Below are 22,601 nucleotides of genomic sequence, written 5' to 3' on the forward strand. Positions count from 1 at the left end.
AACGTCTCTTAGTTATCTTCTTAATTGTCCTGTGAGTCTGTCATACATTGTGAAAATCTGCCCTGTAGATTTGATGCTTGACTGTAGGATTTAGACATAAGTTGTTGTTGGTATTCTCCTGCACACTAAATTATATAATATATCTAAATAGATTAAATGATATCTGTGAATCTGTCCCAGTTTGCAGATAAGACTGAATAATACAAAATGTAATATGTTGTGAATTTTATACTGTTCACTTTAGGGTGGAAACTGTCAGGTGGGTCTGGTCAATACTTATAATTATATGTAAAAACGTAAGCAAAAACAAAATACATCTTTGTGAAGCCATGCAGGCAAATTTAGCAGTCATCTACATGTGTGAAGTTATTGCTATAACAAATATCATTACAAAATATGTCATTTTAACTACCCAAAATACATGTATATTTTTTGGATCAGATCAAAATATCATATATATTATTTCTTTCAAATAAAAAAATGATTTAATTTACCTTGCAGAATTTTGTCGAAATATAGTGTCAAAGCCATGTATAAGATAGAATCCAAAATTAGCATGATGAAGCTGATCAATAAATGAGATGAATCTCCCGTCACATCCGAGAAATAGACACCTTGACCATCAAGCTCCAGATGAACACTCTTAAACAAAAATACCACATTTAAATTACAATCAGAAAGTTCCAAACTAATAATAATTAACATAAAAGCCGGTATAATCAGCAGGAAAAGATGGCAGTGGCCAGATAGGAATCTAAGCAGTAAGTAACAACGATAACACAAACAGTAATTATTCATGAGATACAGATAATTATGACCAGAGACCAGCAGTGAACACCAGCAGGAGGGGCCTGCAGGATCCATAGAACAGTAATGGACATCAAGATTTGTGGAGCAAGAATTAGTGTGTGCCTATCAGCCAGCATGGTGATAGTTCCTAAAGGTTAAGTTGCTGAAAGAACTTATGTCTGGACACTTTAAAACCTATGCATATAATTCATTGAAGATCATCTAATTTTCATTTGGATAACTAAAAAAAAAGAAGTTCTTCCCCTCTTTCAAATGTAGAGTTTTTCCCATTTTAGTTATTAGATTAGAGTAGTAGAGGAGAACTCTAAAATTCATCAAAGATACAGGTAATTACAATTCTGGCAATAGCTTTCCAATTTACCTGTGTTATCTAATTTGCTTTGTTCTCTTGTGTTAAGCTAGATCCTAGTAGTGCATTGCTGCTCTTTCAAATTGTATGCTCTATCTGAATCATGAAAGATTTTGGGTTTCATGCCCCTTTAAACAATATTAATTACAATAGGTTAAATCCTATTTTGATATGATATATATTTTTATGTGTGGTGTATGATCTTTTTAAAGTATGGGGCTTCTTTGGAGTTGCTATCCCCCATATAATACATTTTAATGTCATCAATGAGAGGTGTATGAAACACTTCATTGGATAAAAGAGGTTTCCCACTTTCCAAACTGAGATTCTGCATCACTCTTTGTTTCTTCGGCAGCTATATGGGCTCTGAAACAACCCCCTCCACCTTATCAAAAACCATAATCTTACCTTGCTAGTGATTATCATAAATATTGTGATCACCTGCAACTTAAAAGGATGTGACATTTTCTCATTTTTTTTTAAGCAAGGCAACAAGTCAGATAGGAGCTCACAGTCTCCACCTCCATCATAAAATACAAATCTTCCTGGCTTCAGTGATCACCATTTCTGATTGTTGGGTGCATCTTAAGGCAGAAAATAATTCCTTAATTAAAATAGAGATCTTCTAAAGATTATCTTCTTGTAAATGAGGGGTCATTATTTGTACCCCTAGGTTATATGGGGTGTAAGCTATGGAATCTGTTAAAGCACCCTCAGCCATATCTTCATGGTGGCTATTTTGCAGATGATGTCTGGGTATTTAAAAGGGTAAAGTTGCCTTTTCCAAAGGAAGCACCCTAGGATAGTCTGACTTCTACAGTGCCTGAGCTAGGGGCTTTATAGGAGCCTCTCCCTCCTTCAAAAAATGCTTGTGCTTGTGGATATGTCCTCATTGCAAGTGAATTTATCAAAAACAATGTGATGATGTTAGCATGTTAGACTTACCATTAGAGCATAAGGAATGTGTGACTAAACAAGCAACATGGTGTCATCCTCTGAAAACATTAAGGATTCCTACAAGACGTGTGATGTCAGCAATTTTTTTACTGTTCATTTTGTGTGTAATTTCATGGGTGATATCAGAACAGCTTACAAATATGGGGCTAATTTACAAGTGGCGTACTAGTGCGGGACACAATAACAGTATTGCTGGACCACGCTAAAATGAGAACACAACTTGATATTACCAGTCCATGGTAAAAAGATTTATGAGATAAGGTTTTTATTGCGGACAACATCACTCTAGGGCACCCTGTATTTTCAATGGATATCACAACTGTACTTAAATAGTGCTGACATTACAAGTTGCAATTTATGGGTTCAACTCAAGAAAAAACCCAAATAACGCTAGAAGAATTAGCGTGACGTGAGACCTAAGAAAAGTGTAAGGTTTAAAAAATAGGATACATATATATATATATATATATATATATATATATGTGAGTGTGTGTGTGTGTGTCCAATAGATAAGTGGAAATGATATCTTCTCTGGTTCTTCATTCCTCAAAGAAAGAAAATGTGCACAGTGTGAATCTGTATAAATAAATTTATAGAATGTAAATGCCAATTTTCTACTCACATAGTTCAGAGCTATAACTAGCTCACTTTGTAGCGCAAGCATGTATTTATAGTGGACAGGCAATAAGTATTCAAGGTATATCCAAGCTAAAAGGCCCATTTATTAAAAGCATAAAAAATACAACGGGTGATATAATGTCACTAAGGGTCTATGTCAGTCACTGGAGTATAACATATGCAAAGGTTATCTCAACACATTGTGTAATTATGTACCCTCTGTGGCAGTTAGTCACAAGCGTTTATGAATAACAGGTAAGCGTCCAGTGACTCAACCCTTCCTCGTGACCGCCTCGTCAATACATGTATCTGACATATGTTTTGCAGTCAGCTTTTTCAAGGATATGTGCACTTGTCCATAGCTGGCCTTATATAGGCAACAAAAAACAATCTCCATTTTGAATTTGGGCAAATAGTTCTAACAAAGGGTAAGACATATGTGTTATCGATGTGTTATAAAACATATTCAATGAGGAAAAACATAATTGTAAATGAATACATATGTTAAAGGAAGAGAACTTTATAATTAATCTACCATATAAACATTTGAAATAATACATTTATATAGAAAAATTCAATAATTTATATTTAACACTCACAAATCATGTTAAAAAGTGGCATAATTCAAAGTCTTTGTTCAGACCATTGGGGATGAGGATATCCAGAGTGAATATCCACTTCATTTCAAGTTGACCTAAAGTATTCTGGATATCACTTCCTTTCCACTGGTGTGAACTTTTCTAATTCTCAAGAATTCTAAATGTGTTTCATGAACCTCTTCTCTGTGTTATAAATATGTTCATTTTAGTTTAATTTTCAAACCTCTAGAAGTACGACCTACACAATACAAATTACATGAGCATTTTTAAACATATACTACATTTTTGCTGATACATGTAATAATTCGGTTTATAGTGTATCTTTTTTTCATATATTTAGAAAACAAGTTCTGAATAAATGTATTACTCTTTTTAAAAGTATTGCAAGCATTACAATTCAAACATTTTCTAAAACCCATATGTTTAGGTGTTAACCAATTCTGTGATCGTTATTGATATAACATCTAGTTAGCCGGTTCTTTAAATTGGGTACCTTCCTAAATATAATATTAGGATTTTCATCTAATATTTCAGAGAATAAGATCTTTTGATTGGATTTTCCAATGTCTAGACACTAGTTCTCTAAGTTCATTAGTTTGTGTACTGTGTCTAAATATAATGATTACGAGCAACGCCCGAAACGCGTAAGCCAGTGTGCTACGCTATCTAGTATTCTACAAGAATTGACTGCTGTAAATATTTTCTTTTAACAAGGCAAATAAAAGCTATGTTTTATATTATACACAAGGAGCGTGTCACCTTACTTTGATTTACTAAATATAACTGGACAAGAATTCTCATTTTAAATCAGTGTTTTAATTTTAAATTTAAGTTAACCCTATCTAAATCCTGTATCTTCTTAATAGTTTGTTCTAAATTTGTTCTCATTGTAGTTCTTTTGGATGAATCTATTTTTCAAGATCTGTGCTTAGTCAACATAATTAGCTGTTTCTTTACTGTCTCTGCGTATTTGCATGAACTGTCCTTTTTGGATATTTTGTAACCAATGTTTCAATGTATCAATATAAATATTCACATCTGTTTGTTTAAACAAGCTTTTACTTGTTAGCACCATCTTTTATGAATAAGTCAAAAAAATCTGCTTTTTTGGACTATATTGCTAATTTAGTTCTATATTTTTATCATTATTTTTGATATCTAAAATGAATTCCCTAAGTTGATTTTCATTACCAGACCATATTAAGAACACACTTGCAATGTAATGAGGATAGGCCACCAGATACTGCGCTCAACCACATTCAAAAATGTGTCTTTCCTCTCAATATGCCATAAAAAGATTGGCGTAGCTGGGCGCAAATCGGAATGCCCATCACCGTAGCACTGACTTGCAAGGAATACTGGTTATCAAACCAGAAGTACAGGTAGCCCTCGGTTTACAACGGTTCAATTTGCACCGTTTCAGAATAACAACCTTTTTTTCAGTCATGTTAATGCTATTGAAAAGCATTGAGAAGCAGTGCATTGATTAAAATAGCCAGTAGGTGGAGCTGTCCGCTTGTGTTGCAGCAAAGCCAAGCAAGCTGAAATGAATCAGTTTAACCAGACCTGAGCTATCGAGCAGCTTGCAAATGAACAAGATCTTCCTGTCTATAAATTAGTCCAGATTGGAATGCATAGAAAGAACTGTTTGCAGAAAAATGCAAGTAAAGTCTGTGTTGTGTGATTATTTTATTAGGTTTATAATGCTGTTTAGCAAATGTTTTTTGTTAATTTAACTTAGTTTAATTATATATTATGTGTTGTTTGATTATTTTATTAGGTTTATAATGCTGTTTAGCATTTAAAGTCTTAATTTCAAAGCTTTAAAAATAATGTATTAGGTGTTACTTATGACAATTTTGAGAGGGGCCTGGAACCTAACTCCCTCACTTCCCATTGACTTACATTATAAACTGGGTTTCAATTTACAATGGTTTTGATTTACAACCATTCCTTCTGGAACCTAACCCCGGCGTAAACTGAGGGCTACCTGTATTTGGTTTCTAGAAGGAAGTAAATACCCTGTACTATAAAATTAAGTTCAGATAACTTAGATCTTTGGAGAGAATATTTTTAACTGCATTGATACCCATATATTTTACTATGATGGTGTAAAGAGATATTACATCTCCTGTAACTAAAAGCCATGATGGGTCCCATTCTTTATTCACCAAAATCTTTAAGACAATAATAGTATTTTTTAAATATGATCTAGTTCTTCTAAGAAACGGTTGAAGGAACTGATCTATACACGTATATAATGACAAATTGCTAGCTAAAGAGTCTATACCCGATATTGGGCCAGATTACAGGTGGAACGTTTTATTTAATGCTCCCGCTCAAGCGTTACCTGCACTAGAAGTAATCTTTTTGCGCACGCCAAGTTATGTTTGGATTATGAGTTGAAAGTAATCTGTTTTTACTTGCCTGCTAACCAGACAAACAAAAGGCCAAATTTAGAATATCACACGCTCGATAACCTATTCCGCTTTAGAAGTCAATGGAGCAAAAAAACAAAACTAACACCCTGCTCGCATGCAAACACAATCACATATTCTCAAGTGCACTAACCCGACATGAAAATATGAATATTTCCCATTCCAACATTCTTCATATAGCAGAATATGTTCTATGTATTCATAAATAAATAATTATATATATATATATATATATATAATGTTTTCTTGCACAAATATATATTTATACCTATATGTATATACAGTATATATATATATATATATATAATCTACTTAATTGCAAAGGGCTTCAGTGCACTTATATATATGTCTATATATGTGCACAAAAGAAATACATATGTACACACACATATATATATATATATATATATATATATATATATATATATATATAAGCAAAGATGAATCAGTTGCACTCTCACAAACAATTTTCCAAGGGCCAGGGTGCTAGAGTAGGTGAGATGTAGTAGAAAAGAAAACAGCACTCTCTGGGCTTAACGTAAATAGATAGTTTAATCGGTAACGTTTCGGGGAATGCTCCCCTTCATCAGACCAACAACATACAAGTGCAACAAACTTTTAAACATACATAGACCCCTCCCCCTTGTGCAAAAACCGCCAAAACTGGTTGCCATGGCAACCACACATACAGTGCAAAATAAATACAAATGATAAATGATAAAGCAATAGTCATGTCACAGAACCCACACAATTAAATAAATACATAAATAATCCTGATATATGGGCAGCTATGCAAAGGATCCTTTAAACAGTACAGTTTAGAGCCCTAGAATAATATAGATTAGAAAAGTGCATCCATCCCCATATCACATGTTAATGTATATTATACAGGGAGAAGTAACAAAATACCATTCAGCTTCAGGCTGTATAAACAAATCCTATTTATCACAGTAAAAAGACCAGTGTACACCCATACCCCCATGCCACATCGATCAATTACTGTTATGTGTGTCAAACCTGTCTAATACTGCACGTCATACTGATACAGTAGCGATCCGTCTTGACAATGATCAATGATTATTAATCCTAAACATAGGGCAAATATGTTAGTTGAACTCCCCATAAGCAGCTATCTAGCAGGGTTACAAGCGTTGAGGATAATATAATAATCGTCCAACCCGATCCTAACTATGGCCCAGAGCAGCCATCCCATGCAGGCCTATGTCAGCGCTTACAGAGTGCTCGGTATATCGCATGTATTTAGTAATGCGCATGCGTATCGCGCCGGCACGAACCGCCCCCGATAAGACCCAACTGTGTTGTCATTGGTTCAAATGGACAAGCCCCCACAAGTATCTATGTACACTATTGACCAACGGGGATTAGCTATAACAGTTGTTGATATTAGCACAGCGTCTGTGCTCACATAAGGTATACACACATCCGTGCAGGGGTAAAAAAGAAGTCAGGGACAACATAATAAGCCAACGCTAAATAGGCAAGTTCATACTATAGATTGTATGAACTTGCCTATTTAGCGTTGGCTTATTATGTTGTCCCTGACTTCTTTTTTACCCCTGCACGGATGTGTGTATACCTTATGTGAGCACAGACGCTGTGCTAATATCAACAACTGTTATAGCTAATCCCCGTTGGTCAATAGTGCACATAGATACTTGTGGGGGCTTGTCCATTTGAACTAATGACAACACAGTTGGGTCTTATGGGGGGCGGTTCGTGCCGGCGCGATACGCATGCGCATTACTAAATACATGCGATATACGGAGCACTCTGTAAGCGCTGACATAGGCCTGCATGGGATGGCTGCTCTGGGCCACAGTTAGGATCGGGTTGGACGATTATTATATTATCCTCAACGCTTGTAACCCTGCTAGATAGCTGCTTATGGGGAGTTCAACTAACATATTTGCCCTATGTTTAGGATTAATGATCATTGATCATTGTCAAGACGGATCGCTACTGTATCAGTATGACGTGCAGTATTAGACAGGTTTGACACACATAACAGTTATTGATCGATGTGGCATGGGGGTATGGGTGTACACTGGTCTTTTTACTGTGATAAATAGGATTTGTTTATACAGCCTGAAGCTGAATGGTATTTTGTTACTTCTCCCTGTATAATATACATTAACATGTGATATGGGGATGGATGCACTGTTCTAATCTATATTATTCTAGGGCTCTAAACTGTACTGTTTAAAGGATCCTTTGCATAGCTGCCCATATATCAGGATTATTTATGAATTTATTTAATTGTGTGGGTTCTGTGACATGACTATTGCTTTATCATTTATCATTTGTATTTATTTTGCACTGTATGTGTGGTTGCCATGGCAACCAGTTTTGGCGGTTTTTGCACAAGGGGGAGGGGACTATGTATGTTTAAAAGTTTGTTGCACTTGTATGTTGTTGGTCTGATGAAGGGGAGCATTCCCCGAAACGTTACCGATTAAACTATCTGTTTAAGTTAAGCCCAGAGAGTGCTGTTTTCTTTTCTACTATATATATATATATATATATATATATATATATATAGGTTCGATGGAAAGCACTCTCACCTAATGCCACAACTGCCAGGGTGCTAGTACAGAGTGACTACAGTAAAACAAAAAACTTGCACTCGCTGGTCTTTTTCCAAAAAACTATTTTACTGTGAAAAGTAGTAACTTTTTGGGGACAAAGTCTGAAAGGTCTGAGGAAGGGGATACTTTGTCCATGAAACGTTACTAATTTTCACAGTAAAAGATATATATATATACACATACATAAATATGCATCATTAGACATCTATATGTATGTATGTCTATGTTAAACTCTGTGTCTGAGACCTCATATCTTTGAGCCCTTATAACGTTTTGGTGAAATATTTTTTTTGAATATTTTTTTGACACTTTTATGTTTCGCTAAACAGTTAACCAGTGCTCTGAGGATAAGGTAATTATTCTATCAAAAAACACGATCACATTAACTTTTAATTTGTAATACAAGCGGAAACCCCGACGCACGCACACACCTGGAATATAGCCCCTTATTCTCTTGTGTGTAACTGTTAGCACGCTACTTATAATCTGGTCCTTTAAAGGGCATCCTAATGGGGCTTCTGTACCTTTGTGTATCTTTGGAAGGATATAAAGAGTTGGTGTTCTAGAAAAATTCAAGAAAGTAAATAACTTCTCGTTTAGTATTCCAACATGTAGTCCCTGATATTCAAAACCTCTCTGCTCAGGTGAGATATTCTAAAATAATCCTCCAGCACTGCGAGATCCCTAGTGAAATATTTAAAAGGCAGATTTTGCTTTGCTTCTCCACAGGCAGTTCCCTGCATTTCTGTATAAGAAGGAGAGACGAGCCCAGTGCAATATAGCACTGCATGACATGAGAGTTCTGCTGCATTTACACTTTGTGCTTTCTACTTTATATCAATTTACACTTCAGATTAAATTTTGGACTTTCTATTTTATATTTTATTTTGTATACAGCACTGTATTTAGGATCGTGATTTTTCAAATTCAGGTTATGCTTTCACACTTCATGTGTGACTTTAACAAATTAGGCTCATATTTTGTATATACAGTATATATATGTGTATCTATACTATAATTGTGTTTGTAATGTCCCTCGCCGTCGGCAGTTGCGCACGCATCCTCAATGGAGTGTTGACAGCGCGAGGACAAAAGAATTCACCTGGATGCAGCGAAGCTGCATCCAGTTGAATTCTGAAAATTCCACCCTGCAAGAATCCACCCTGCAAGAATCCACCCGTAAGCTGCAGCCCGGTTGATGCAGCGAAGGCAAACGGAGCATTACAAAACTAACCACCCGCATCAAGTATTAAAAAAAAAACATGCATGAAATATAACAAAAAAAAAATCCTACACGAAGTATTAACCAATACACCGCAAACCCCCACATCGCTAAATAATAAAGTAATTAACCCCTTAATCACTTAACCATCAACCACCCACATTTGAATAGCCAATAGAATTTAACTTGCTCTCATCCTATTGGCTGATTTGAACAGCCAATAGGATTTGAGTAGCTCTAATCCTATTGGTTGATTTGAATTGGAAGAATCAAATTAGCCAATAGGAATTCAAGGGACGCCATCTTTAATCGCGTACCTTGAATTCATTATTCAGTGTACGGCGGGAATCGTACGAAGAGGATCCTCCACGCTTCATGGCTCCACGGTCGCCGGTCTTCAGTTCCAGGGTCGCCGGTCTTTAGTTCCAGGGTCGCCGGTCTTCAGCTCCGTGGTCATCGGTCTTCAGCTCTGCTCCGCGCAGGATGTTACTGGAAGAAGAAGAGGTCGCGCTTGGAAGAAGACTTCACCGCCTGGAACAGGACCTTCTCCGCCAGACTTCAGGAACGGTGAGTAGCAACCTGGGGGTTAGACTTAGGTTTTTTTAAGGTATTTTTGGGGGGGTTTGTTTTATTTAGATTAGGGATGGGCAGTAAAAGAGCTAAAAGCCCTTTTAAGGGCAATGACCAAACAAATGCCCTTTTCAGGGCAATGGGTAGGTTTAATTTTGTTAAATTTGGAAATTTGATTTTTTATTTTCTGTAATGTTAGCCTTTTTTTATTTTTTGTAAACTTACAGCCAGATTACGAGTTTTGTGTTATGGCTCATAACGCTGCTTTTTCACTACCGCTGCTATTACGAGTCTTGTAGGTATAGCTGTACTGCACACTTTTTTGGCCGTAACGCAACGTAACTACCGCACCTTTCAAAAAGTCCTTTTTCAGTGGGACTTCCACAGCGCTGGTATTACGAGTTTTGCCTGGGAGGCCAAAAAGTGAGTGGTACAGTCTATACCGACAAGATCCGTACCGCCATCTTAGGTCAGTAGTTATGGGTTTTGCGCTACAAAGCTGTAGCATAAAACTCATAACTAAAGTGTTACAAAGTACACTAACACCCATAAACTACCTATTAACCCCTAAGTCGAGGCCCTACCGCATTGCAAACACTATAATAAAATTAATTACCCCTAATCTGCCGCTCCGGACATCGCCGCCACTATAATAAACATATTAACTCCTAAACCGCTGCACTCCCACATCGCAAACACTAGTTAAATATTATTAACCCCTAATCTGCCACCCCAACGTCACCGCCGCCACTATACTAAAGTTATTAACCCCTAAACCTCACCCTAAATCTAGCCCTAACCCTAACACCCCTAACTTTAATATAATTAAAATAAAGCTAAATATAAATTTCTATCATTAACTAAATAATTCCATTTTAAAACTAAATACTTACCTATAAAATAAACCCTAAGCTAGCTACAATATAACTAATAGTTACATTGTAGCTATCTTAGGTTTTATTTTTATTTCACAGCTAAGTTTGTATTTATTTTAACTAGGTAGACTAGTTAGTAAATAGTTATTAGCTATTTACTAACTACCTAGTTTAAATAAATACAAAGTTACCTGTAAAATTAAACCTAACCTGCCTCACATTAACACCTAACATTACACTAAAATTAAATAAATTACATTAATTAAATACAATTAACTAAATTACAAAAAAATAAACACTAAATTACATAAAATAAAAAAGAAATTAACAAATATTTAAATAATTACACCTAATCTAATAGCCCTATCAAAATAAAAAAGCCCCCCCAAAATAAAAAAAACCCTAGTCTAAACTAAACTGCCAATAGCCCTTAAAAGGGCCTTTTGTGCGGCATTGCCCCAAAGAAATCAGCTCTTTTACCTGTAAAAAAAAATACAAACAACCCCCAACAGTAAAACCCACCACCCACACAACCAAACCCCCCAAAAAAATTCTATCTAAAAAAACTAAGCTCCTCATTGCCCTGAAAAGGGCATTTGGATGGGCATTGCACTTAAAAGGGCATTTAGTTCTTTTTCTGTGCCCAAAACCCTAATCTAAAAATAAAACCCACCCAATAGACCTTTAATAAAACCTAACACTAACCCCCGAAGATCCACTTACAGTTTTTGAAGACCGGACATCCATCCTCATCAAGCCGGGAGAAGTCTTCATCCAAGCGAGCAGAATTCCTCAACAAAGCCGGGAGAAGTCTTCATCCAAGCGGCAAGAAGTCGTCCTCAAGGTGGGCAGAAGTCTTCATCCAGACGGCATCTTCTATCTTCATCTTTCCGACGCGGAGCGGCTCTATCTTCAAGACATCCGGCGCGGAGCATCCTCTTCTTTCGATGGATCTTGAAGAATAAAGTTTCCTTTAAATGACGTCATCCAAGATGGCGTCCCTTGAATTCTGATTGGAACAGCCAATAGAATGCGAGCTCAATCCTATTGGCTGATTGCATCAGCCAATAGGATTTTTTACCATTTAATTCCAATTGGCTGACAGAATTCTATCAGCCAATCAGAATTCAAGGGACGCCATCTTGGATACCGTCACTTAAAGGAAACTTCATTCTTCATAATCCATCAAAAGAAGAGGATGCTCCGCGCTGGATGTCTTGAAGATGGAGCCGCTCCGCGTTAGAAGGATAAAGATAGAAGATGCCGTCTGGATGAAGACTTCTGCCCCCCTTGAGGACGACTTATTGCCGCTTGGATGAAGACTTCTCCCAGATTCGTTGAGGACTTCTGCCCGCTTGGATGAAGACTTCTCCCGGCTTGATGAGGATGGATGTCCGGTCTTCAAAAACTGTAAGTGGATCTTCGGCAATGCCCATCCAAAAGCCCTTTTCAGGGCAATGGGGAGCTTAGGTTTTTCAGATAGGATTTTATTTGGGGGGTTTGGTTGTGTGGGTGGTGGATTTTACTGTTGGGGGGTTGTTTGTGGGGGGTTTTACAGGTAAAAGAGCTGATTTCTTTGGGGCAATGCCCCGCAAAAGTCCCTTTTAAGGGCTATTGGCAGTTTAGTTTAGGCTATTTTTTTTTATTTTGGGGGGCTTTTTATTTTAATAGGGCTATTAGATTAGGTGTAATTAGTTTAAATATTCGATAATTTCTTTTTTATTTTGTGTAATTTAGTGTTTGTTTGTTTTTGTAATTTAGTTAATTGTATTTAATTAATGTAATTTATTTAATTTTAGTGTAATGTTAGGTGTTAGTGTGAGGCAGGTTAGGTTTTTTTTCTTTACAGGTAACTTTGTATTTATTTTAACTAGGTAGTTATTAAATAGTTAATAACTATTTACTAACTAGTCTACCTAGTTAAAATAAATACAAACTTAGCTGTGAAATAAAAATAAAACCTAAGATAGCTACAATGTAACTATTAGTTATATTGTAGCTAGCTTAGGGTTTATTTTATAGGTAAGTATTTAGTTTTAAATAGGAATAATTTAGTTAATGATAGTAATTTTTATTTAGATTTATTTTAATTATATTAAAGTTAGGGGGTGTTAGGGTTAGGGTTAGACTTAGGGTTAGGGTTAGGTTTAGGGGTTAATATATTTATTAATATATTTATTTAGTGTTAGTGATGTGGGAGGCCAGAGGTTTAGGGGTTAATAGCTTTAGTATAGTGGCGGCAGCGACATTGGGGGCGGCAGATTAGGGGTTAATACATTTATGTAGGTGGCGACGACATTGGGGCGGCAGATTAGGGGTTAATATGTGTAGGTAGGTGGCGGCGACATTGGGGGCAGCAGATTAGGGGTAAATAAGCGTAGGTAGGTGGCGGCGACGTTGGGGGCGGCAGATTAGGGGTTAATAAGTGTAATGTAGGTGTCGGCGATGTCAGGGGCAGCAGATTAGGGGTGTTTAGACTCTGGGTTTATGTTAGGGTGTTAGGTTTAAACATACATTTTCTTTCCCCATAGGAATCAATGGGGCTGCGTTACGGAGCTTTACGCTCCTTTATTGCAGGTGTTAGTTTTTTTTTTAGCCGGCTCTCCCCATTGATGTCTATGGGGAAATTGTGCACAAGCACGTAAAAACAGCTCAATGCAGCGCTGGTATTTGTATGCGGTATGGAGCTCAACACAACCATATTGCCCGCTAACGCAGGTTTTTGGAAATAGCAGCACTATTAAAGGTGAGCGGTGGAAATAACTTGCAAGTTATTACCGAGCCGCTTATAATGCAAAACTCGTAATCTGGCCGTTAGTTTTTTTTTATTTTTTGTAACTTTAGAATGTATTAGTTTAAGTAATGTGGGTTAATTTAAGAGGGTGTTAGGTTAGAGAATACATTTTGTATTTATTTAGGACAGTAGTTTGTCCAAATAGAGTGTGGCTATATCTGTAGTTTATTATATCGAAAATATGTTTGATATAATTAAGACAATAGTCTATTATAATTATAGTATTGCTATACCTGTAGCTTAAATATTTATATAAAAGAACAGTTATACATAAAACCTGCAAACACATATCTGACCGGTTTCTGCGTGGATAGCCGTAATCCTAGATGTACGATTGTACATCTAGGATTACGGCTATCCACGCCGAAACCGGTCAGATGTGTGTTTGCAGGTTTTATGTATAAGTCTTACTGACTTGAATAAAGGCTACGTTTTATTATTCTTTTTTCACTGGAACTTTTATTCATCATTTGGATCCTACCTATTATGTGCTGGGTTCTTTTTTCTTGTTTCATTACATAAGGAAATTAGGGATTCCTTCCTTTCCTAGCACTACAGGATTGTTTGGGAGCTCAGGACGCCTGACACGTCACTACTTGCTTGGGAGGCATTGGACTGTTAGTGAGGAGCCGGGCAGAGTGAGTATATGAATAATTATTGTGACTCCAGCCTATTATGAACTGCTTACACCGGACTACACCCACACAAGAGAAGAGGCACTGAAATCATACGGTAACGTTTAACACAGCTATTTCTCATGCATTCTTTTGAATTATTGTCAACATTGTGTTTAAGGCTGTGAATTACCTGCAGCTTTTGTGCTGACAGCTGACTTTGGATACGTCATGCAGCAACTTTAGCTGATACAGCCTGGATATTTAAAGCGGTATACACGCAATCATATAAGTCACTGAAGTGTGGCTATTATCACTTTCATGCATGTTGTGTCTCCATTGTGACTTGCAATATCATCCTTACTTTAGAGTTTTACCGTATTAGGACCAGTGTGCCATTATTATTGTGTGGGTTTTATTTTATTTTGGCTTGGTAGTTGAAATCCTGAATGAACAGTGTTTATTTCTCATACACTCCCTGCCAGTTGCGCATGGTAACAGCTCCCCCTAGTCTTTCTGCTTCACTCTGTGAACTGTTTATTCTTATTTTGTATTTAGTTAATAATTGTAACTTTATTTTAGCTTTATTTTAATTATGTTAAAGTTAGGAGGTGTTAGGTTTAGGGTTAGGGTTATGGTTAGGGTTAGGTTTAGGGTTAGGGTTACGGTTAGGTTTATAGTTAGGTTTAGGGGTTAATAGTTTAATTTAGGTTGTTGCGATGTGGGGGGCTGGCGGTTTAGGGGTTAATAGGTTTATTTAGTGGAGGTGATGTCGGGGAGCAGCTGAATAGGGGTTAATAGATTTATTATAGTGTGGGTGATGGTGGCGTGTGAGGGAATAGGGGTTAATAACTTTAGTATAGTGGCAGAGATATTGGGAGCGGCGGATTAGGGGTTAACAACATTATGTAGGTGTCGGCGAAGTCGGGGGCAGCAGATTAGGGGTGTTTAGACTCAGGGTTTATGTCAGGGTGTTAGGTTTAAACATAACTTTTTTTTTCCCATAGACATCAATTGGGCTGCGTTACGGAGATTTTCATTCCGCGATCAGGTGTTAGTTTTTTTTTTAGCCCGCTCTCCCCATTGATGTCTATAAAACAGCACTTGTATTGTGTGCGGTATGGAGCTCAACGCAACCATATCGCATGCACAAGGCGGGTGTTTTGAAACTTGTAATGGCTGCGCTATAGAGGGTTAAAAAACGTAACTTTTGTTGCGTTCGTTAAATTCCCTATAGCGCGCGTAACTCATAATCTGCCCGAATGTTATCTATATGGCTCACATGAACTAGCACTCCCCTGTTGTGAAAAGCAAATAAAAATCATGTAATAAGAGGTTTAAATGTTATAAAGTATATTAATATAACAATGATACTTGTGCGAAGCTGGGGAATGGGTAGTAAAGGCGTTATCTATCTTTTTAAACAATAACAACAATTTTAGTGTTGACTGTCCCTTTAAGTTTTTACAATGCTATTTGTTACTGTTTTATCAAATTCAAATTATAACAGATTTACAATTTATCAATATCTCTTTTAACTAATTCAACAAACAGCTCCATAGGAGTTGATTTCTATTGGAATGGGTTAAAAACTTATTTAGGTTTAATGTTAGACGCCTAGATTTAGAGTTCTGCGTTAGCCGTCAAAACCAGCGTTAGGGGGTCCTAACGCTGGTTTTGGCCGCCCGCTGGTATTTAGAGTCAGTCAGGAAAGGGTCTAACGCTCACTTTCCAGCCGCGACTTTTCCATACCGCAGATCCCCTTACGCCATTTGCGTATCCTATCTTTTCAATGGGATCTTTCTAACGCCAGTATTTAGAGTCTTGGCTGAAGTGAGCGTTAGAAATCTAACGACAAAACTCCAGCCGCAGAGAAAAGCCAGGAGTTAAGAGCTTTCTGGGCTAACGCCAGTTCATAAAGCTCTTAGCTACTGTGCTCTACAGTACACTAACACCCATAAACTACCTATGTACCCCTAAACCGAGGCCCCCCCACATAGCCGCCACTCTAATAAAAAAATGTAACCCCTAATCTGCCGACCGCACACCGCCGCAACCTATGTACCCCTAATCTGCTGCCCCTAACACCGCCGACCCCTACATAATATTTATTAACCCCTAATCTGCCCCCCCAACGTCGCCGCCACCTTACCTACAATTATTAACCCCTAATCTGCCGACCGGACCTCACCGCTACTATAATAAAGTTATTAACCCCTAATCCGCCTCACTCCCGCCTCAAAAACCCTATAATAAATAGTATTAACCCCTAATCTGCCCTCCCTAACATCGCCGACACCTAACTTCAAGTATTAACCCCTAATCTGCCGACCGGACCTCGCCGCTACTCTAATAAATGTATTAACCCCTAAAGCTAAGTCTAACCCTAACACCCCCCTAAGTTAAATATAATTTTTATCTAACGAAATAAAATAAATCTTATTAAATAAATTATTCCTATTTAAAGCTAAATACTTACCTGTAAAATAAACCCTAATATAGCTACAATATAAATAATAATTATATTGTAGCTATTTTAGGATTTATATTTATTTTACAGGCAACTTTGTATTTATTTTAACCAGGTACAATAGCTATTAAATAGTTAAGAACTATTTAATAGCTACCTAGTTAAAATAATTACAAAATTACCTGTAAAATAAATCCTAACCTAAGTTACAATTAAACCTAACACTACACTATCAATAAATAAATTAAATACAAATACCTACAAATAAATACAAATAAATACACTAACTAAAGTACAAAAAATAAATAAAGAACTAAGTTACAAAAAATAAAAAAATAATTTACAAACATTATAAAAAGATTACAACAATTTTAAGCTAATTACACCTACTCTAAGCCCCCTAATAAAATAACAAAGCCCCCCAAAATAAAAAAATGCCCTACCCTATTCTAAAATAAAAATTGAAAAGCTCTTTTACCTTACCAGCCCTTAAAAGGGCCTTTTGCGGGGCATGCCCCAAAGAATTCTGCTCTTTTGCCTGTAAAAAAAAACATACAATACCCCCCCAACATTACAACCCACCACCCACATACCCCTAATCTAACCCAAACCCCCCTTAAATAAACCTAACACTAAGCCCCTGAAGATCTCCCTACCTTGTCTTCACCACGCCGGGTATCACCGATCCGTCCAGAAGAGGCTCCGAAGTCTTCATCCTATCCAGGCGATGTCTTCATCCAAGCGGGGGCTGAAGAGGTCCATCATCGGCTGAAGTCTTCATCCAAGCGGGGGCTGAAGAGGTCCATCATCGGCTGAAGTCTTCATCCAAGCGGGGGCTGAAGAGGTCCATCATAAGGCTGAAGTCTTCTATCAAGCGGCATCTTCAATCTTCTTTCTTCCGGCTCCATCTTCATCCCGCCAACGCGGAACATCCATCCTGGCCGACGAACTCCCGACGAATGACGGTTCCTTTAAGGGACGTCATCCAAGATGGCGTCCCTCGAATTCCGATTGGCTGATAGGATTCTATCAGCCAATCGGAATTAAGGTAGGAAAATTCTGATTGGCTGATGGAATCAGCCAATCAGATTGAGCTCGCATTCTATTAGCTGATCGGAACAGCCAATAGAATGCGAGCTCAATCTGATTGGCTGATCCAATCAGCCAATCGGATTGAACTTGAATCTGATTGGCTGATTCCATCAGCCAATCAGAATTTTCCTACCTTAATTCCGATTGGCTGATAGAATCCTATCAGCCAATCGGAATTCGAGGGACGCCATCTTGGATGACGTCCCTTAAAGGAACCGTCATTCGTTGGGAGTTCGTCGGCCAGGATGGATGTTCCGCGTCGGCGGGATGAAGATGGAGCCGGAAGAAAGAAGATTGAAGATGCCGCTTGATAGAAGACTTCAGCCGGATGATCGACCTCTTCAGCCCCCGCTTGGATGAAGACTTCAGCAAATGATGGACCTCTTCAGCCCCCGCTTGGATGAAGACTTCAGCCGATGATGGACCTCTTCAGCCCCTGCTTGGATGAAGACATCGCCCGGATAGGATGAAGACTTCGGAGCCTCTTCTGGACAGATCGGTGGTACCCGGTGTGCTGAAGACAAGGTAGGGAGATCTTCAGGGGCTTAGTGTTAGGTTTATTTAAGGGGGGTTTGGGTTAGATTAGGGGTATGTGGGTGGTGGGTTGTAATGTTGGGGGCGGTATTGTATGTTTTTTTTACAGGCAAAAGAGCAGAATTCTTTGGGGCATGCCCCGCAAAAGGCCCTTTTAAGGGCTGGTAAGGTAAAAGAGATTTTCAATTTTTATTTTAGAATAGGGTAGGGCATTTTTTTATTTTGGGGGGCTTTGTTATTTTATTAGGGGGCTTAGAGTAGGTGTAATTAGCTTAAAATTGTTGTAATCTTTTTATAATATTTGTAAATTATTTTTTTATTTTTTGTAACAGTTCTTTTTTTGTTTTTTGTACTTTAGTTAGTGTATTTATTTGTAGGTATTTGTATTTAATTTATTTATTGATAGTGTAGTGTTAGGTTTAATTGTAACTTAGGTTAGGATTTATTTTACAGGTAATTTTGTAATTATTTTAACTAAGTAGCTATTAAATAGTTCTTAACTATTTAATAGCTATTGTACCTGGTTAAAATAAATACAAAGTTGCCTGTAAAATAAATATTAATCCTAAAATAGCTACAATATAATTATTATTTATATTGTAGCTATATTAGGGTTTATTTTACACGTAAGTATCTAGCTTTAAATAGGAATAATTTATTTAATAAGATTTATTTTATTTCGTTAGATAAAAATTATATTTAACTTAGGGGGGTGTTAGGGTTAGGGTTAGACTTAGCTTTAGGGGTTAATACATTTATTAGAGTAGCGGTGAGGTCCGGTCGGCAGATTAGGGGTTAATAATTGTAGGTAAGGTAGCGGCGATGTTGGGGGGGGGGGCAGATTAGGGGGTAATAAATATTATGTAGGTGTCGGCGGTGTTAGGGGCAGCAGATTAGGGGTTCATAACTTTATTATAGTAGCGGTGAGGTCCGGTCGGCAGATTAGGGGTTAATAATTGTAGGTAAGGTAGCTGCGACGTTGGGGGGGGCAGATTAGGGGGTAATAAATATAATATAGGGGTCGGCGGGGGTTAGGGGCAGCAGATTAGGGGTTCATAGGGATAACGTAGGTTGCGGCGGTGTCCGGAGCGGCAGATTAGGGGTTAATAGTGTAATGCAGGGGTCAGTGATAGCGGGGGCGGCAGATTAGGGGTTAATAAGTGTAAGGTTAGGGGTGTTTAGACTCGGGGTACATGTTAGGGTGTTAGGTGCAGACTTAGGAAGTGTTTCCCCATAGGAAACAATGGGGCTGCGTTAGGAGCTGAACGCTGCTTTTTTGCTGGTGTTAGTTTTTTTTTCAGCTCAAACGGCCCCATTGTTTCCTATGGGGGAATCGTGCACGAGCACGTTTTTGAAGCTGGCCGCGTCCACAAGCACCGCTGGTATTTAGAGTTGCAGTGGCGGTAAATATGCCTGTATGCTCCCTTTTTGGAGCCTAACGCAGCCATTCTGTGAACTCTAAATACCAGCGGTATTTAAAAGGTGCGGGGAGGAAAAAACACGCGTAGCTAACGCACCCCTTTGGCCGCAGAACTCTAAATCTAGCCGAGAGTGTTTAAATAAACTAAAATTGTGTATCATTTGAGTATTTTAGTTCTGTAATATGGGATTTAATTGGCAGTTTTCTTACAAACCTCTGGATATCTACATACATATCAAATTTGATCATTCTACAACCTGGTGCAAAATTGAAACCTTAGATAAATTGAAAATGCCATGACTTTTTATTGTCTCATTTTTCTCTTTCCTTGTTCTTTCGGGAAGGTTAGTTGTTTCATATATCTCATTCTTTTGCTGAAGAGATCTGGATTCTTTCTTATTTCTTTCTTTTTTTCTACTTCTAAAAAAAACCCTCTCCTTCATCTGAACTTTCTTCTTGTAGTTCTAAATATCTATTTTGTATTTGAATTTCTTGATTTTTTTTTCTATGTCTTTTTACTGGATAATTTGGTTTCTCTCACTCAGAATATTGTTTAGGTTTTTACCTGAAAAGGTTTATTTGTTGCTTCTTTAATTTGATTTTGTGACTTATAATTTGTTTTCTGTACATTACTTTTCATATTTTTTATAAAGTTATTTGAACTTTTTTGTTGATCTTTCCAATTTTGATTATACTTTTGTGTGTCCTCTTTAGCAGTTAAAATCATGTATTGAATATAAATATAACCTGTGAATAATATGTCTAATGTGTACATACCTGTATAAATCCAACTGAGAAGGCAAACGGTGGGAAAATACTCAGAATGACTTCAAAAGCTTTGGGAAGGTCTCTCGATATAAGAAGGAGGCTCAGAGCAGAGAAGAAGAGAGTTATAAAAAACCCTATTATTGCGGTCACTCTGGGTTTCCGGAACAGGGCACTCAGCATGAAAGTGATACATATCTAGGAAGAGATTATTAAATGTTTATATGGTTACTCTGGTTATTCTATGTTATTATATATGTGTTGAAATACATAAAATTCCTGATACAATGGGGCCTTTTTATCAAATGTCTTGCGGACCTGATCCGACAGTGCGGATCAGGTCCGCAAGACATCGCTGAATGCGGAGAGCAATACGCTCTCAGTATTCAGCATTTCACCAGCAGCTCACAAGAGCTGCTGGTGCAACGCCGCCCCCTGCAGACTCACGGCCAAAAGGCCGCCAGCAGGGGGTGTCAATCAACCTGATCGTACTCGATCGGGTTGAATTCTGGATATTCCTGTCCGCCTGCTCAGAGCAGACGGACAGGGTTATGGAACAGCGGTCTTTGTGACCACTGCTCCATAACTTGTGTTTCTGGCGAGTCTGAAGACTCGCCAGAAACACGGGCCGTCAAGCTCCGTTCGGAGCTTGATAGATAGGCCCCAATGTATGAGGTTTTTCATTTTTTCTATTTAGTAAATATAATACATTTATATCTATATATTTATAATAATACAAATAAACATACTTTTAAACAGAATTTTTATCCCACATAGGGGAAATTCCTTTTAAGGCCTGATGATCAAAAGTTTGCCAGCATGGAGAGATATCACACAAAGGACTAAATTATTAGTGGAGCACTCCTTTAATGTGCACGAGTAAAGGGTCAAATTTGCCCGTTTACGGGCGCACGTTAAATAGCCAACCATTACAAGTAGCTTGTTAATGCTCTTGCAAGATCGCGGTTTCCCTTTGAGCTTAGCACAATTAACCAGTGGTCAGACCTCTGGTTAAATATAAAAAGTTGTCCCAATTGCCCCCCAAATAAACAGGACAGTTCTTCAATATAAAATAAATATAAGCATCTTTTTAAAGAAAAAATAAACTGCACGTGCAGTTATAAGAGGTTAAAGTGAGGGGATGTAGGGTGTTTGAAAAAAAAAAAAGCACTGAAAGTGCCTTTACATAGAGGTGAAGGGGGAATGTGTTTTTACTCTAAATATATATGTATATGCTTATATACATATATATTTTAATATGTGAATTTACACATATAAACACATAAATATAAATGTATATATTCATATACATATATATATATATATATATATATATATATATATACTGCTTAACACTGCGCAAATTGCCCCCTGTGCTGCGCTAGGTGGTTTGCTGTATATATGAAAGAGCGCTCCAGGCAATGCGAACATGAGGTCATGTTCGCATTGTGCCTCACTTGTAATATCGGTGCACATTTACATGCAGTGGTATTACTGAGTAGATCGGCAATATCGTGTTCGCGTAAGCGCAATACTGCGTTCCACTCGTAATCTAGGCCTATATATTTGGGTTATTTTTTTTAACCTCATATTCTAACATGTGTGTCCCTCCTTCACATTGACAACCCTGTAAAGCTAACATTTACCTTACTAAAATTGTTTTAGGGAACTTGTAGTGTTGTTGATACGTCTTAGATAATCTCGCAACAGAGCAGATCTGTTGATCATCAGACCCTTAATCTTCTACTAATCGTATATTGGTCATTTTCCTGACTTTTTTTTTTATTGTAGCATCAAATATATAAAAACAAACCAAGGATTTGGAAGTATCATATGTTTCCTAAGATAGGGAAGTCCTAATTACCTGA

At 37.4% G+C, this 22,601-nt stretch overlaps 1 protein-coding gene across 1 annotated transcript in view; it reads right to left on the minus strand.

Annotated features, from left to right (window-relative positions):
• The window catches only part of LOC128653797 (ABC-type organic anion transporter ABCA8), a 669,484-nt gene that overhangs the window by 424,537 nt on the left and 222,346 nt on the right, over positions 1-22,601 (minus strand). Inside the window, exons 8-9 of the mRNA XM_053707306.1 lie at positions 20,746-20,931; positions 495-642 (exon numbers count right to left, since the gene is read on the minus strand). Coding sequence (XP_053563281.1) covers positions 495-642; positions 20,746-20,931 — 334 coding nt within the window. The remainder of the gene's footprint in view (positions 1-494; positions 643-20,745; positions 20,932-22,601) is intronic.

This window comes from Bombina bombina, chromosome 1 (genome assembly GCF_027579735.1).
Source record: "Bombina bombina isolate aBomBom1 chromosome 1, aBomBom1.pri, whole genome shotgun sequence".
Lineage (NCBI taxonomy): Eukaryota > Metazoa > Chordata > Amphibia > Anura > Bombinatoridae > Bombina > Bombina bombina.